Source organism: Pleurodeles waltl, chromosome 12, assembly GCF_031143425.1.
Source record: "Pleurodeles waltl isolate 20211129_DDA chromosome 12, aPleWal1.hap1.20221129, whole genome shotgun sequence".
Lineage (NCBI taxonomy): Eukaryota > Metazoa > Chordata > Amphibia > Caudata > Salamandridae > Pleurodeles > Pleurodeles waltl.
The window spans coordinates 81741727-81759601 of NC_090451.1; the positions used below are offsets into that span (position 1 = coordinate 81741727).

The 17875-nt window shown below is 48.1% G+C and overlaps 1 protein-coding gene across 2 annotated transcripts in view; it reads left to right on the plus strand.

Moving 5' to 3' along the window:
• The window catches only part of DOT1L (DOT1 like histone lysine methyltransferase), a 255913-nt gene that overhangs the window by 155720 nt on the left and 82318 nt on the right, over window positions 1-17875 (plus strand). For both annotated transcript variants that reach the window (XM_069216576.1, XM_069216575.1), the window contains exon 22: window positions 11466-11612. In XM_069216576.1, coding sequence (XP_069072677.1) covers window positions 11466-11612 — 147 coding nt within the window. The remainder of the gene's footprint in view (window positions 1-11465; window positions 11613-17875) is intronic.

Genomic DNA, 17875 nt, shown 5'->3' on the forward strand with positions numbered 1-17875 from the left:
GACAACTGCCCATTACACCAAGGGCACACTCAACCAGAAAAAAAGGTGCTACCATGGCCTTTCTAGGAAACATCCCAATGCAAGAAATATGTAAGGCAGCCACATGGTCTACGCCACACACGTTCACTAAGCACTACTGTGTAGACGTGTTATCCGCACAGCAAGCCACAGTAGGTCAAGCCGTGTTAAGAACATTATTTCAAACTACTTCCATTCCTACAGGCTGAGCCACCGCTTTTGGGGAGATAACTGCTTACTAGTCTATGCAGAACATGTGTATCTACAGTGACAGATGCCATCGAACTGAAAATGTCACTTACCCAGTGTACATCTGTTCGTGGCATCAGTCGCTGGAGATTCACATGTGACCACCCACCTCCCCGGGAGCCTGTAGCAGTTTGGAAGTTAGCTTCAACTTTGTACATTTGTATATATATCATTTTAACCTTAAATAGGTACATACTTAGTCACTCCATTGCATGGGCACTATTACTACAACACAACTCCTACCTCACCCTCTGCGGGGAAAACAATCGAAGATGGAGTCGACGCCCATGCGCAATGGAGACAGAAGGAGGAGTCACTCGGTCCCGTGACTCGAAAGACTTCTTCGAAGAAAAACAACTTGTAACACTCCGACCCAACACCAGATGGCGAGCTATGCAGAACATGTGAATCTCCAGCGACTGATGCCACGAACAGATGTACACTGGGTAAGTGACATTTTCATTCCTGTTTATTTTCACAAGGGTTTGTAATATTTGTTCCCTCCTACCCTTTAATTATCCACCAGCGGGATCTGAATTTAGTTTTTACATACCTCATGTGTTCTCCCTTTTATCCATTGCACATTTGCCCTCCAAGGCTTCTGATAATCAGGACAGTCGTCCTAAAGGCTATTACATTGGCCAGAAGACTCAGCGAGCTTACAGCCCTGTCAGTTCACCCTTCGTAAACCAGCTATCGCCAAGTCAAACTGTTTTTTTCGACATGCTTCATGCCTTTTTCTGCCGAAGGTGGGCACACTCTTTCATTTTGGCCAGAACATGCCACTGCCTACTTTTTTTTGCCCACCTTATCCTTCTAAGGAACAGAAGGGACTTGTAGGAAGTTGGCTCTGTATGTGCTATTTCAAAGTAAGGAATAGCATGCACAGAGTCCAAGGGTTCCCCTTAGAGGTAAAATAGTGGTAAAAATAGATAATACTAATGCTCTATTTTGTGGTAGTGTGGTCGAGCAGTAGGCTTATCCAAGGAGTAGTGTTAAGCATTTGTTGTACATACACAAGGCAATAAATGAGGTACACACACTCAGAGACAAATCCAGCCAATAGGTTTTTATATAGAAAAATATCTTTTCTTAGTTTATTTTAAGAACCACAGGTTCAAATTCTACATGTAATATCTCATTCGAAAGGTATTGCAGGTAAGTACTTTAGGAACTTCAAATCATCAAAATTGCATGTATACTTTTCAAGTTATTGACAAATAGCTGTTTTAAAAGTGGACACTTAGTGCAATTTTCACAGTTCCTGGGGGAGGTAAGTTTTTGTTAGTTTTACCAGGTAAGTAGGACACTTACAGGGTTCAGTTCTTGGTCCAAGGTAGCCCACCGTTGGGGGTTCAGAGCAACCCCAAAGTCACCACACCAGCAGCTCAGGGCCGGTCAGGTGCAGAGTTCAAAGTGGTGCCCAAAACACATAGGCTAGAATGGAGAGAAGGGGGTGCCCCGGTTCCGGTCTGCTTGCAGGTAAGTACCCGCGTCTTCGGAGGGCAGACCAGGGGGGTTTTGTAGGGCACCGGGGGGGACACAAGTCCACACAGAAATTTCACCCTCAGCAGCGCGGGGGCGGCCGGGTGCAGTGTAGAAACAAGCGTCGGGTTTGTAATGGAAGTCAATGGGAGATCTCGGGATCTCTTCAGCGCTGCAGGCAGGCAAGGGGGGAATTCCTCGGGGAAACCTCCACTTGGGCAAGGGAGAGGGACTCCTGGGGGTCACTTCTCCAGTGAAAGTCCGGTCCTTCAGGTCCTGGGGGCTGCGGGTGCAGGGTCTCTCCCAGGTGTCGGGACTTTAGGTTCAAAGAGTCGCGGTCAGGGGAAGCCTCGGGATTCCCTCTGCAGGCGGCGCTGTGGGGGCTCAGGGGGGACAGGTTTTGGTACTCACAGTATCAGAGTAGTCCTGGGGTCCCTCCTGAGGCGTCGGATCTCCACCAGTCGAGTCGGGGTCGCCGGGTGCAGTGTTGCAAGTCTCACGCTTCTTGCGGGGAGCTTGCAGGGTTCTTTAAAGCTGCTGGAAACAAAGTTGCAGCTTTTCTTGGAGCAGGTCCGCTGTCCTCGGGAGTTTCTTGTCTTTTCGAAGTAGGGGCAGTCCTCAGAGGATGTCGAGGTCGCTGGTCCCTTCGGAAGGCGTCGCTGGAGCAGGATCTTTGGAAGGCAGGAGACAGGCCGGTGAGTTTCTGGAGCCAAGGCAGTTGTCGTCTTCTGGTCTTCCTCTGCAGGGGTTTTCAGCTAGGCAGTCCTTCTTCTTGTCGTTGCAGGAATCTAATTTTCTAGGGTTCAGGGTAGCCCTTAAATACTAAATTTAAGGGCGTGTTTAGGTCTGGGGGGTTAGTAGCCAATGGCTACTAGCCCTGAGGGTGGGTACACCCTCTTTGTGCCTCCTCCCAAGGGGAGGGGGTCACAGTCCTAACCCTATTGGGGGAATCCCCCATCTGCAAGATGGAGGATTTCTAAAAGTTGGAGTCACTTCAGCTCAGGACACCTTAGGGGCTGTCCTGACTGGCCAGTGACTCCTCCTTGTTGCTTTCTTTGTTCCCTCCAGCCTTGCCGCCAAAAGTGGGGGCCGTGGCCGGAGGGGGCGGGCAACTCCACTAAGCTGCAGTGCCCTGCTGGGCTGTGACAAAGGGGTGAGCCTTTGAGGCTCACCGCCAGGTGTTACAGTTCCTGCCTGGGGGAGGTGTTCGCATCTCCACCCAGTGCAGGCTTTGTTACTGGCCTCAGAGTGACAAAGGCACTCTCCCCATGGGGCCAGCAACATGTCTCTGGTGTGGCAGGCTGCTGGAACTAGTCAGCCTACACAGACAGTCGGTTAAGTTTCAGGGGGCACCTCTAAGGTGCCCTCTGGGGTGTGTTTTGCAATAAAATGTACACTGGCATCAGTGTGCATTTATTGTGCTGAGAAGTTTGATACCAAACTTCCCAGTTTTCAGTGTAGCCATTATGGTGCTGTGGAGTTCGTGTAAAACAGACTCCCAGACCATATACTCTTATGGCTACCCTGCACTTACAATGTCTAAGGTTTTGTTTAGACACTGTAGGGGCACAGTGCTCATGCACTGGTACCCTCACCTATGGTATAGTGCACCCTGCCTTAGGGCTGTAAGGCCTGCTAGAGGGGTGTCTTACCTATACTGCATAGGCAGTGAGAGGCTGGCATGGCACCCTGAGGGGAGTGCCATGTCGACTTACTCATTTTGTTCTCACTAGCACACACAGGCTTGTAAGCAGTGTGTCTGTGCTGAGTGAGGGGTCTCTAGGGTGGCATAAGACATGCTGCAGCCCTTAGAGACCTTCCTTGGCATCAGGGCCCTTGGTACTAGAAGTACCAGTTACAAGGGACTTATCTGAATGCCAGGGTGTGCCAATTGTGGATACAATGGTACATTTTAGGTGAAGGAACACTGGTGCTGGGGCCTGGTTAGCAGGGTCCCAGCACTCTTCTCAGTCAAGTCAGCATCAGTATCAGGCAAAAAGTGGGGGGTAACTGCAACAGGGAGCCATTTCTTTACACAAGCCCCCCCCAGCCCACAGGCCAGGAGACTCAGCCCAAGCTGGGAGAGTCTTCCTAGTCTGTCAGGCGAGGAAGAGTAGGAGAAATAGGCTGGTTAGTTGCAGGGCCTACTCTGCCTTACATCCTTCTGTTCAGGTCATTCCCTTTGGGGAACTGACCTACTTCCACAGTGATAGGACCTAGTCTGAATTGCCTCTTGTCTGCCTCTTCAATGTCTCCACCCATTCTTTCTATTTTGGTCTTAGAGGTATCCACCTCTGCTAACCTTATCTTGGCCAGGGTTACCCCTAGCTTACCCAGAGAGGTTACCCAGAGCTGGAGTAACCCCACCATGACTAATAGGGTCAGGGGGCCTAACTTGCTATTTGGCATGGGGTCAGACCACCATGCTAAGGATAGTGCAGCCATAAAGGCTAACACCCAGCAGAGGCCACTGACAGCTGTCAGTGCCCAGAACCACACCTTTAGCTCTTCACCTAAAAGGGAAGGGGCTAAGTTACAGGCCTCTTTGGGTTCAGGTTGCCTGTCTGCGGTATTAGAGTGGGGGGTTACCACACCTTGTAGTAAACACCCTTCTTCCACTCTTTCTTCTGTTAGCTGAGGAGCCACCCACTCAGGTTTAACAGTTGCCTGACTAGCCAGGACTTCTTGTGGGTCAGGTTGGACTTTATCAGGGCCATTTTTGGAGTTCTCCCCTACTGGAGCAGAATCTCCTTGGCTTGCTGTAACCTTGGCTAAAGGTTGTCCACCCTTCCTACTCTGTTTTCTTTTCTTCTTCTTCTGGGGCCTGCTTGCATTTACTGCAGAGGCAGGACTTCCAGAATCCTTGGGAGAGGACTGGCACTGGACCAGTTCCTCTCTTGAGCTCTGACTAACCTCTGGGTAGTCATTTCCAAGGAGACAATCAAGGGGGAGGTCTGTACTGACTACTACCCTTCTCCAGCTAAGAGTGCCACCCACTTCTATGGGCACTAAAGCCACAGGCCTCTTAGTGACCCTGTCTAGGCTAACTCTTACTCTGGCAGTCTCACCTGGGATGTACTGGTTTGAGAGCACCAGCCTGTCATGCACAATAGTGTGACTGGCACAAGTGTCTCTCAGGGCAGTGGTTGGGATTCCATTCACCAGTAGGTGGTGGAAGTGTCTACTTCCCTCTGGAATCTCCAACTCACCTGTTGGGCCCTGTTTCCAGTTGAAGGCTAGGAAGACCTCCTCATCTGAGGAGTCATCTCCCATGGCTACACTGGTTACCCCAGGAATTTTGTTCTGGGGTTTGTTTTTGGGACAAGAAGTGTCCTTGGTGTGGTGCCCAGACTGTTTACAGTTGTGGCACCATGCCTTAGTGGCATCCCAGTTCTTACCCTGGTACCCACCTTTGTTTTGGGTTGTGTCTTGGGGCCCACCCACCTGTTCTGGTTTTTGGGGGCCTACCGAGGACTCTTTTTCTTTGTTTCTAGTGTCACCCACTTTCTCCTGGGGAGTTTTTGTAACCCCTTTCTTTTGGTCACCCCCAGTGGAAGTTTTGGTTACCCTAGTCTTGACCCAGTGGTCTGCCTTCTTTCCCAATTCTTGGGGAGAAATTGGACCTAGGTCTACCAGATACTGATGCAACTTTTCATTGAAGCAGTTACTTAAAATGTGTTCTTTCATAAACAAATTATAAAGCCCAACATAGTCACACACTTCATTTCCAGTTAACCAACCATCTAGTGTTTTTACTGAGTAGTCTACAAAATCAACCCAGGTCTGGCTCGAGGATTTTTGAGCCCCCCTGAATCTAATTCTATACTCCTCAGTGGAGAATCCAAAGCCCTCAATCAGGGTACCCTTCATGAGGTCATAAGATTCTGCATCTTTTCCAGAGAGTGTGAGGAGTCTATCCCTACACTTTCCAGTGAACATTTCCCAAAGGAGAGCACCCCAGTGAGATCTGTTTACTTTTCTGGTTACACAAGCCCTCTCAAAAGCTGTGAACCATTTGGTGATGTCATCACCATCTTCATATTTTGTTACAATCCCTTTGGGGATTTTTAGGATGTCAGGAGAATCTCTGACCCTATTTAAGTTGCTGCCACCATCGATGGGACCTAGGCCCATCTCTTTTCTTTCCCTTTCTATGGCTAGGAGCTGCTTTTCCAAAGCCAATCTTTTGACCATCCTGGCTAACAGGGGGTCATCTTCACTGGAGTTATCCTCAGTGATTTCAGAGGTGTTGGTCTCTCCTGTGAGGGAACCAGCATCTCTGACTATTATTTTTGGAGTCAGGGTTTGAGGGACCCTGTTCTCCCTAGATAGGACTGGTAGGGGGGAATTTTCCTCCAAGTCACTATCCTCTTCCTCTGAGTTGCCACCCTCAGAGGGGTTGGCCTTTTCAAACTCTGCCAAAAGCTCCTGGAGCTGTATTTTGGTAGGTTTGGGGCCCATTGTTATTTTCTTTATTTTACAGAGTGACCTTAGCTCCCTCATCTTAAGATGGAGGTAAGGTGTGGTGTCGAGTTCCACCACAGTCACATCTGTGCTAGACATTTTGCTTCTACAAGTTGGAATACTTTTTAAGAATCTACAACTGGTTCTAGAATCTAATTCAAACTTTTACAAACTTTTAAACTCTAAAAGAAATGCTAAACAGGATCTAACACAAGGCCCTAGCAGGTCTTTTAAGAATTTAGAAAACTTTTCAAATTGCAAAAATCAATTTCTAATGACAATTTTGGAATTTGTCGTGTGATCAGGTATTGGCTGAGTAGTCCAGCAAATGCAAAGTCTTGTACCCCACCGCTGATCCACCAATGTAGGAAGTTGGCTCTGTATGTGCTATTTCAAAGTAAGGAATAGCATGCACAGAGTCCAAGGGTTCCCCTTAGAGGTAAAATAGTGGTAAAAATAGATAATACTAATGCTCTATTTTGTGGTAGTGTGGTCGAGCAGTAGGCTTATCCAAGGAGTAGTGTTAAGCATTTGTTGTACATACACAAGGCAATAAATGAGGTACACACACTCAGAGACAAATCCAGCCAATAGGTTTTTATATAGAAAAATATCTTTTCTTAGTTTATTTTAAGAACCACAGGTTCAAATTCTACATGTAATATCTCATTCGAAAGGTATTGCAGGTAAGTACTTTAGGAACTTCAAATCATCAAAATTGCATGTATACTTTTCAAGTTATTGACAAATAGCTGTTTTAAAAGTGGACACTTAGTGCAATTTTCACAGTTCCTGGGGGAGGTAAGTTTTTGTTAGTTTTACCAGGTAAGTAGGACACTTACAGGGTTCAGTTCTTGGTCCAAGGTAGCCCACCGTTGGGGGTTCAGAGCAACCCCAAAGTCACCACACCAGCAGCTCAGGGCCGGTCAGGTGCAGAGTTCAAAGTGGTGCCCAAAACACATAGGCTAGAATGGAGAGAAGGGGGTGCCCCGGTTCCGGTCTGCTTGCAGGTAAGTACCCGCGTCTTCGGAGGGCAGACCAGGGGGGTTTTGTAGGGCACCGGGGGGGACACAAGTCCACACAGAAATTTCACCCTCAGCAGCGCGGGGGCGGCCGGGTGCAGTGTAGAAACAAGCGTCGGGTTTGTAATGGAAGTCAATGGGAGATCTCGGGATCTCTTCAGCGCTGCAGGCAGGCAAGGGGGGAATTCCTCGGGGAAACCTCCACTTGGGCAAGGGAGAGGGACTCCTGGGGGTCACTTCTCCAGTGAAAGTCCGGTCCTTCAGGTCCTGGGGGCTGCGGGTGCAGGGTCTCTCCCAGGTGTCGGGACTTTAGGTTCAAAGAGTCGCGGTCAGGGGAAGCCTCGGGATTCCCTCTGCAGGCGGCGCTGTGGGGGCTCAGGGGGGACAGGTTTTGGTACTCACAGTATCAGAGTAGTCCTGGGGTCCCTCCTGAGGCGTCGGATCTCCACCAGTCGAGTCGGGGTCGCCGGGTGCAGTGTTGCAAGTCTCACGCTTCTTGCGGGGAGCTTGCAGGGTTCTTTAAAGCTGCTGGAAACAAAGTTGCAGCTTTTCTTGGAGCAGGTCCGCTGTCCTCGGGAGTTTCTTGTCTTTTCGAAGTAGGGGCAGTCCTCAGAGGATGTCGAGGTCGCTGGTCCCTTCGGAAGGCGTCGCTGGAGCAGGATCTTTGGAAGGCAGGAGACAGGCCGGTGAGTTTCTGGAGCCAAGGCAGTTGTCGTCTTCTGGTCTTCCTCTGCAGGGGTTTTCAGCTAGGCAGTCCTTCTTCTTGTCGTTGCAGGAATCTAATTTTCTAGGGTTCAGGGTAGCCCTTAAATACTAAATTTAAGGGCGTGTTTAGGTCTGGGGGGTTAGTAGCCAATGGCTACTAGCCCTGAGGGTGGGTACACCCTCTTTGTGCCTCCTCCCAAGGGGAGGGGGTCACAGTCCTAACCCTATTGGGGGAATCCCCCATCTGCAAGATGGAGGATTTCTAAAAGTTGGAGTCACTTCAGCTCAGGACACCTTAGGGGCTGTCCTGACTGGCCAGTGACTCCTCCTTGTTGCTTTCTTTGTTCCCTCCAGCCTTGCCGCCAAAAGTGGGGGCCGTGGCCGGAGGGGGCGGGCAACTCCACTAAGCTGCAGTGCCCTGCTGGGCTGTGACAAAGGGGTGAGCCTTTGAGGCTCACCGCCAGGTGTTACAGTTCCTGCCTGGGGGAGGTGTTCGCATCTCCACCCAGTGCAGGCTTTGTTACTGGCCTCAGAGTGACAAAGGCACTCTCCCCATGGGGCCAGCAACATGTCTCTGGTGTGGCAGGCTGCTGGAACTAGTCAGCCTACACAGACAGTCGGTTAAGTTTCAGGGGGCACCTCTAAGGTGCCCTCTGGGGTGTGTTTTGCAATAAAATGTACACTGGCATCAGTGTGCATTTATTGTGCTGAGAAGTTTGATACCAAACTTCCCAGTTTTCAGTGTAGCCATTATGGTGCTGTGGAGTTCGTGTAAAACAGACTCCCAGACCATATACTCTTATGGCTACCCTGCACTTACAATGTCTAAGGTTTTGTTTAGACACTGTAGGGGCACAGTGCTCATGCACTGGTACCCTCACCTATGGTATAGTGCACCCTGCCTTAGGGCTGTAAGGCCTGCTAGAGGGGTGTCTTACCTATACTGCATAGGCAGTGAGAGGCTGGCATGGCACCCTGAGGGGAGTGCCATGTCGACTTACTCATTTTGTTCTCACTAGCACACACAGGCTTGTAAGCAGTGTGTCTGTGCTGAGTGAGGGGTCTCTAGGGTGGCATAAGACATGCTGCAGCCCTTAGAGACCTTCCTTGGCATCAGGGCCCTTGGTACTAGAAGTACCAGTTACAAGGGACTTATCTGAATGCCAGGGTGTGCCAATTGTGGATACAATGGTACATTTTAGGTGAAGGAACACTGGTGCTGGGGCCTGGTTAGCAGGGTCCCAGCACTCTTCTCAGTCAAGTCAGCATCAGTATCAGGCAAAAAGTGGGGGGTAACTGCAACAGGGAGCCATTTCTTTACAGGACTCCTTTGTATGAACCCAAAGTGAGCTCTCTCTTTTTACATCAATTGCATCAAAGAACATTGAGTGGACGATTTGCTCTTCATTGTGCGAAAAAAGGCATGTCGGTGCAGAAACGGACCCTCTCCATTTCTCAATGGATTGTACTATGCATCAAGATCTGCTACTCTTTAGCTAAAAAGCATCCTCCTGAGGGTTAGCTGGCCCATTCCACGAGGGCCAGGGCCGCCACTACTGGATTAGCATGCGGGGGACCTGTCCTGGTCATCTGCAAAGCTGCCACGTGGGTGTCAATCCACATGTTCACAAAGCACTGCTGCTTGGACAGTCTGGTCTGTCAAGACAAGTATTTTGCCCATTCGGCACTCCGGTACTTTTTTGTTTAAGCTAGTTCTCACACCCACCTCTGGGGAGGTATTGCTTTGGCAGTTAATCTCAGGTGAGGAATCTGCAGTTAGAAGTCTCTCTCTGTCAGAAGATTGTTACTTAGCTTCCATAATACTATTTGTGGTACTAACTGCAGATTCCTCACCGACCCTCTCATCCACCTCATTCTGTGAACTAAGCTCTTCACCTAAACTCTCCCAGTTGATGCTGCATACTGGTCAAACAGTCATTCTTACTTGGCTTTGTGTTTTTTGGCGCAGAATAGTCACAAAAGAAACTGATGTCAGTGTGCCATTTTGACACATATATTGGCACCTCAGCGTCACTTCAGACGTGGACTATATCGGCGCAGAGCCAAACGATTGCACCAGTAGCGCATAGGTAATGCCGAAGATTATTCAGATCCAGTCTGACGCCTGGGGAATATTCTAAGATGAGGAATCTGTGGTTAAATGATCCCTCCCAGAAAAAGCGTTACTGAATGTAAGCAACTTGTCCTTTGTGAACAGGATGCACAATACCCTGACTTGTCACTTACGAGAGAGTTCTCCGTGGTAAAAATGGACTGGGATTCTCCGCCTCAGTGGGATTACAAACGCCACAGTAGGCACCTCTTTACCTGTTGACTTGGGGATCTACCCAGTAAAACGTAGTTTAAATTCTATAATTCTACCTTTTTTTTTTTTCTTTTTTTTTTTTAGATCCTTTAATGTTATTCTTACACTCATTGCTACTTCTGCAGTAGCGCAGTGAGGGCAGCATGTCTTAACATTAAGTATCCTTTTGCTTTGAAAAGATTGGAAACCCAGGCTGCAGAGTCTAAGATTACTTCACATGTAGTTGCCATCTAGTACTGAGTCGCCTGGACAACATGTTTCCAGTCCTGGGCACTCATTTGACAAACATATGTTTTTTCTTAGATGTCATTGGTTATTGTAATTAAATCAATTGGACTGACACATCTCATCATTTGTAAGAGAAAAGCCCAGACCTGGAGACGTGTCGGAGGACATGGGCCTAGGTGTAAACTCAATCTCCGCATAAGCAGACAGGGACATGCTCTTATTATTACCCTTGTCACTGCTAAAGCTCTGTCTCTGTAAACAATCACATACCACATATACCTGGCCTATACTGTAGGAATAATCTGCCTTCCTCATCAAAACAACACTTCAAGTGGAATTCACTTTATTCCTGTTTAACACAAACTTGCACCTGCAGAGCATGCAAAGAAGTTGACCAGCAGCGATCATTTGTTGAAAATACTTTGTGTACATCACAAAGCTTGGGATACTGCTCCCAGTTTCTTCCGCATTAACAGTTAATCATTGACCTTCCATAACGTGGTTACAGACAAGGCTAATTGAGGCTTTTTCTTTCCCAACTCACATACCCCACCCCTTACACCTTCCACACAATGGTACTAATAGGAGAACCAAATTCCCTACAATTGTGCAAGTGACTATCCTAAAAAGCATTACTGGCACTCAAAATGTCCTTCCTGATTAACTGGTCAGTCTCTTGTTGTATGTCATATCATCATTTGCGAACATGTAGTGAAATCCAAAGAGAATCAACCACTCAATGTTGAAATCAGAGTTAGAACTGAACTGCTCTCAAACCAGATCAAACATTGCTTCTTTCCAATAAAACCATTAATCCCAACCCTCTTAACTCACTTGTATCCCCTGCTTACCACCCTTGGTAGGGAAACATTGGGAGTAAACTGTGGTTTTGAAGTTGATTTTGTATGAAATGTAATTGATTTGTAGTAGTAGTTTTTTTTTTTTTGTTTTTTTTTTTTTTTTTGCAGGTGTTACGTGAGAAAAACTCTCAGAGTAACGAAGAAACTATCACCAGCTTACCTATCAGTATTCCTCTCAGCACGGTGCAACCTAATAAACTTCCTGTTAGTATCCCACTGGCCAGCGTGGTGCTCCCTAGCCGTGTTGAGAAGGTGGTGAGTACAGGAGGGAATCTTCCTTTTTAAAATCTTATATAGCCAATATTTTTGTGTTTTTGAAATATCTGATGTGCTCTTATACTGACAGTCCGTGTCTTGTAAATATCCATGAACAGTTTATATGAGAAAGCTTTTTAAACACACATTTATGAACCAAAAACAGAAACTATGCCCATCCGCCCTTGGGCATTTTAATTTATTTTTTTCAGGTTTCTATCATTTAACCTACAGGTCCAATTAACCAAAAGGATAACTAAAAAGATTTCCTATTCTGATCACAGGAAAAAAATTACTAGATGGGCATAATGAATCTGAAGGCTCAAAGAGACAAAATTATGTTGTGACTTTATGGCTGCTGATTGACCTAGGTATCCAACCCCACTCGGAAGCTAGTGTTTCAGGATCCTGCATGAAATGTGAGATATTATTTGTTCATAAATGCAACTGGTATAATGTAGAACCAGTTTGCAGGTAGGTAATGTGTTTGCAGTTTTCTTCAAAACAGTCTTCCAAATGACTAACTGTGCAAGGCATCCTGAACCAAAATGTATCTTTGGCAGCAGTCGAGTGTTTGGGCCGGAGGTTTAGAAGTTGTTTTTCTTTAAAGACGCTTGAATCACAAGCCCTCTTGTGACTTCACCCTTGGTCCACAATGCGTGTACATGCTTGGTCGTTTGGGAACACTGCTCTGGGTTTGATGCATTCTATGCTGGGTTTCTCAGTTCCGCACTGTGGAGAGCATCCACTCTTGAGGCCGAGATCTTGGACCCAGTGGTCAAAGATTTCAATGCACCAAGCCTCAGTCTTAACCTTTGACAGACATTTAGCCACGAAGAGGAAGCCAGACATGTTCCGGAAGCCATCTTTTGAGGGGTCTCTTGCACTGAAGAGGAGGGATTCCTTGAAGCTGCAGTGAAACACACTCTAGGTCCAGGCTGGAAAACCAGGTCTACTCCATGTACCTTGACAGTGCCCAAGGCCCCAAAAGGCAAATGTCTGGTCCCTGTACAAGATGGCAGGAGTATGCAGAATGTGAATCTACAGCACTACCTCTACCAACAGATAGTCACAAGGTAACATTTTTCATCTAGATGTATCATATAGGCCCCCCTACAGCCAAATTTAAGTTGAAGCACCGACAACTCCTTCGAAATACCTAATATAGAGCCCACAAAACTGGTCCAAGTAGAGTAGTGGGCAACGTTTATACTACAAGTAGACCAAAGTTGTTTGCACTGGTAATCAGGCAGCAGGATATAGTATTGGGGCCCTCTTTGTGAAGAACAAATTGTTTTTGTTTTTTACTCCTCTTTCTATAAAGGTTTCCCTGAGGGCTCAAGCTGGAGCTTCGGCAGTATACGTGTAAATTCAGTTCTTACAGCCCAAATCACTTTCAGTGTAAGAAAAAGGAGGATTCTAATCTGGGCTCCAGCTAAGTGTACTCTTTTGCCAGATTTTCAGATGCGAGTTGTTTAGCACAGCGAAGTGTATTTGAACAACAGCAGGATACCTTTGTGGTACATGTACTATGCATTCTGCTCTGGAAAAATAGTTAAACAGACCAAAGGGCTTTACCAGTAATCAGTGATAAAGACAGTATTTTTAAGCAACTCTGATAATTCACCTATGCTCACCACACCTTAGCTTATATTTCGGCAGAACAATTTTCCTTCCTCACGTTTGTTCTGCTATTGGCCCATAGCACTACAGTGCACATGTTGTTCCGAATGCAATAATTTTTTTTTCAGTCCCTGTGGCACGCAAATGTCTCAGTTGGAGAGATGTTGACCAAAAGTGTTGTACAAATACAATTTTCTATTTTAGTTTCTCCTTCCGTCGGCACCCATTGTGCCCTGTATAAAGAGCATCTGCATTTGTACTTTGCACTTCTTTTCAAAGGTATTGCAATTTTTTGCAAAGGGGCAGTGATATCTAATTCCTCAACAAAATGCATGTTTCATTTGATACAAAAAACAACACTTCTGACTTCATTCTTTAATGACAGATATGTGTGTTTCCTACTGTCTTTTCTTAAATGTGGTTTATTCAGCTTGTTGTAGGGTGAAAGAACTGACAAATAAGTGTTTGATGGCATGTGTGACTGTAAATAGACATGCTTTGCATAAGACCGCCATCTAGTGTTGGGCTTGGAGTATAGCAAGTTCTTTTTGTTTGAAGAATCTTTTTGAGTCCCGAGATCGAGGGACTCCACTGCTCAATGATACTGCGCATGGGCATCAAGACCTTTGTTAAATTGTTCTCTCCGCCGTCAAGTTTGGACGTGTATTCCTCGCGCTCCTGTATTCCTTGACTCTGTCTATTTCAAACCCTTCATTTCCGTCTTTCTTGCAGTGACAGTATTGTATTTCAATCGCATTTTCACTATATGTAAGGAAATGTCTCCTTGGCATGGTTACCCCCTGACTTTTTGCCTTTGCTGATGCTATGTTTTGATTTGAAAGTGTGCTGAGGCCTGCTAACCAGGCCCCAGCACCAGTGTTCTTTCCCTAACCTGTACTTTTGTTTTACACAATTGGCACACCCTGGCATCCAGGTAAGTCCCTTGTAACTGGTACCCCTGGTACCAAGGGCCCTGATGCCAGGGAAGGTCTCTAAGGGCTGCAGCATAGCTTATGCCACCCTGGGGACCCCTCACTCAGCATAGACACACTGCTTGCCAGCTTGTGTGTGCTGGTGAGGACAAAACGAGTAAGTCGACATGGCACTCCCCTCAGGGTGCCATGCCAACCTCACACTGCCTATGCAGTATAGATAAGTCACCCCTCTAGCAGGCCTTACAGCCCTAAGGCAGGGTGCACTGTACCATAGGTGAGGGCCCCAGTGCATGAGCACTGTGCCCCTACAGTGTCTAAGCAAAACCTTAGACATTGTAAGTGTAGGGTAGCCATAAGAGTATATGGTCTGGGAGTCTGTCAAACACGAACTCCACAGCACGATAATGGCTACACTGAAAACTGGGAAGTTTGGTATCAAACTTCTCAGCACAATAAATGCACACTGATGCCAGTGTACATTTTATTGTGGAATACACCCCAGAGGGCACCTTAGAGGTGCCCCCTGAAACCTTAACCAACTACCCGTGTAGGCTGACTGGTTTTAGCAGCCTGCCACACTCGAGACATGTTGCTGGCCACATGGGGAGAGTGCCTTTGTCACTCTGTGGCCAGTAACAAAGCCTGCACTGGGTGGAGATGCTATCACCTCCCCCAGGCAGGAGCTGTAACACCTGGCGGTGAGCCTCAAAGGCTCACCTCCTTTGTTCCAGCACCACAGGGCACTCCAGCTAGTGGAGTTGCCCGCCCCTTCCGGCCACGGCCCCACTTTTGGCGGCAAGGCCGGAGGAATTAATGAGAAAAACAAGGAGGAGTCACTGGCCAGTCAGGACAGCCCCTAAGGTGTCCTGAGCTGAAGTGACTCTAACTTTTAGAAATCCTCCATCTTGCAGATGGAGGATTCCCCCAATAGGGATAGGAATGTGACCCCCTCCCCTTGGGAGGAGGCACAAAGAGGGTGTACCCACCCTCAGGGCTAGTAGCCATTGGCTACTAACCCCCCAGACCTAAACACGCCCTTAAATTTAGTATTTAAGGGCTTCCCTGAACCCAAGAATTTAGATTCCTGCAACTTACAGAAGAAGAGGACTGCTGAGCTGAAAAACCCTGCAGAGAAGAAGAAGACACCAACTGCTTTGGCCCCAGCCCTACCGGCCTGTCTCCCTCCTTCAGAAGAAACCTGCTCCAGCGACGCTTTCCCTGGGACCTCAGAGGACTGCCCTGCTTCCAAGAGACCAAGAAACTCCCGAGAACAGCGGCTCTGTTCAACAAAGACTGCAACTTTGTATCCAGAGGAGCAGATTTAAAGACCCCTGCAATCCCCGCAAGAAGCGTGAGACTTGCAACACTGCACCCGGCGACCCCGACTCGACTGGTGGAGAACCAACACCTCAGGGAGGACCCTCCGGCGACTCCGAGACCGTGAGTAACCAAAGGTTCGATGGCATATGTTGCTGCAGATACACATGTTTGGCACAGTCCGCTGCCTGGTGTTGGGCTCGGAGTATTACAAGTTGTTTTTCTTCGAAGAAGTCTTTTTGGTCACGGGACCGAAGGACTCCCTCTTTGGCTCCATTGCGCATGGGCGTCGACTCCATCTTAGATTGTTTTTTTCCGCTGTCGGGTTCGGACGTATTCCTTTTCGCTCCGTGTTTCGGTTCGGAAAGTTAGTCAGAATCTCGGAAGAAAGCGTCGGTATTGTTCCGTTCGGTATCGGGATAGTTAGGTACATCGACACCGATCATCGGAAGACTTTGGGGCAGTTTCGATCCCCCATCGGGGCCTGGTCGGCCCGACCGCGTGCGACATCGAAGCCGATGGAACGGACCCCGTTTCGTTTCTGCCCAAAATGTCACAGTAAGTATCCTTATACAGATCAGCACTTGGTCTGTAACTTGTGCTTGTCCCCCGAGCACAAGGAGGATACCTGTGAAGCCTGTCGAGCCTTCCGGTCCAGAAAAACACTCCGGGACCGAAGAGCCAGGCGTCACCAAATGGCGTCCACGTCGACAAAACAACGTTTCGACGACGAAGAGGAAACATTCTCGGTTCCGGAATCAGAATCCGGAGACTCCGACGTCGAACAACAGCAACAAACTGTGAGTAAGACGTCGAAAAGTAAATCCATCGACAAACCGAAAGCCCAGGGGACGCCACTGCCAACAGGCCATGGCTCGACCCATAAATCAGGCGACCCGTCGAAGGGGCCGAAAAAGGGCACGCCCATAGCGAAGACACCCGACTCCGGTCGAGGGACCGCCATGGAGCAACCTCGGAGCCGAGAAAGCGGCTCCGAGAGACAAAAACAAGATACCGGCACCGAAAAACATCGGCACCGAGAATCCATGCCGAAAGGAACAAAAATTCTGTCGGTGCCGAAACCGAAAAAAGATTCTCTCTCGGCGCCGAAAAATACCACACCTTCATCCTACTCAGAGGAACAAGGACTAAGTGGCCAAATGCACAAATTTGGACAAGAGCTCCAAAGTGTAGAATCGGACTACACACAAAAGAGACTGTGCATCCAGCAAGATACAGGGAAGATATCAACCCTTCCCCCAATCATGAGGAAAAGAAAGATCGGACTTCCAAAGGATGACACACAACCACAAGCCAAAGTGGTTAAAAAAGTCACGCCTCCGCCCTCTCCTCCACAGGCATCGCCGGGACAAACACCGCCACAAATGCACTCACCAGCGCAAACTACCATAAGTCATGACGATCAGGATCAAGACGCTTGGGACCTGTATGACACCCCAGTGCCGGACAATGATCCCGAGTCATACCCCACAAAGCCGTCACCGCCAGAGGACAGTACCTCATACTCGCAACTGGTGGCTAGGGCTGCAGACTTCCACAATGTCCAACTGCATTCCGATCCTATAGAGGATGATTTCTTATTTAACACCCTCTCGGCTACACATAGCCAATATCAATGTCTCCCAATGCTACCAGGGATGTTACGGCACGCAAAACAAATTTTTGAGGAGCCCGTAAAATCAAGAGCCATCACCCCAAGGGTGGATAAGAAATACAAACCACCACCCACAGACCCAGTGTTTATTACTTCGCAGTTACCACCCGACTCTGTGGTAGTAGGGGCAGCTCGCAAAAGAGCAAATTCACATACATCTGGTGACGCCCCACCTCCGGACAAAGAAAGCCGAAAATTTGACGCGGCAGGGAAAAGAGTGGCGTCACAGGCAGCCAACCAGTGGCGCATCGCAAATTCACAAGCGCTGCTGGCCAGATATGACCGCGCACACTGGGACGAGATGCAACTTCTCGTAGACCATCTTCCCCAGGAATACCAAAAAAGGGCGCAGCAAATAGTGGAAGAGGGACAAACGATCTCAAACAATCAAATCCGCTCTTCACTAGACGCAGCCGATACTGCAGCAAGAACAGTCAACACTGCTGTCACCATAAGGAGACACGCTTGGCTACGCACTTCAGGCTTCAAACCTGAAATCCAGCAGGCTGTCCTTAATATGCCCTTCAACGAGAAACAACTGTTTGGCTCGGAAGTGGATACAGCCATTGAAAAACTTAAAAAGGACACAGACACGGCCAAAGCCATGGGCGCACTCTACTCCCCGCAGAGCAGAGGCTCTTTCAGAAAAACTCCATTTAGAGGGGGGTTTCGTGGCCAACCCACAGACACCACCAGCCAACAATCAAGAACCA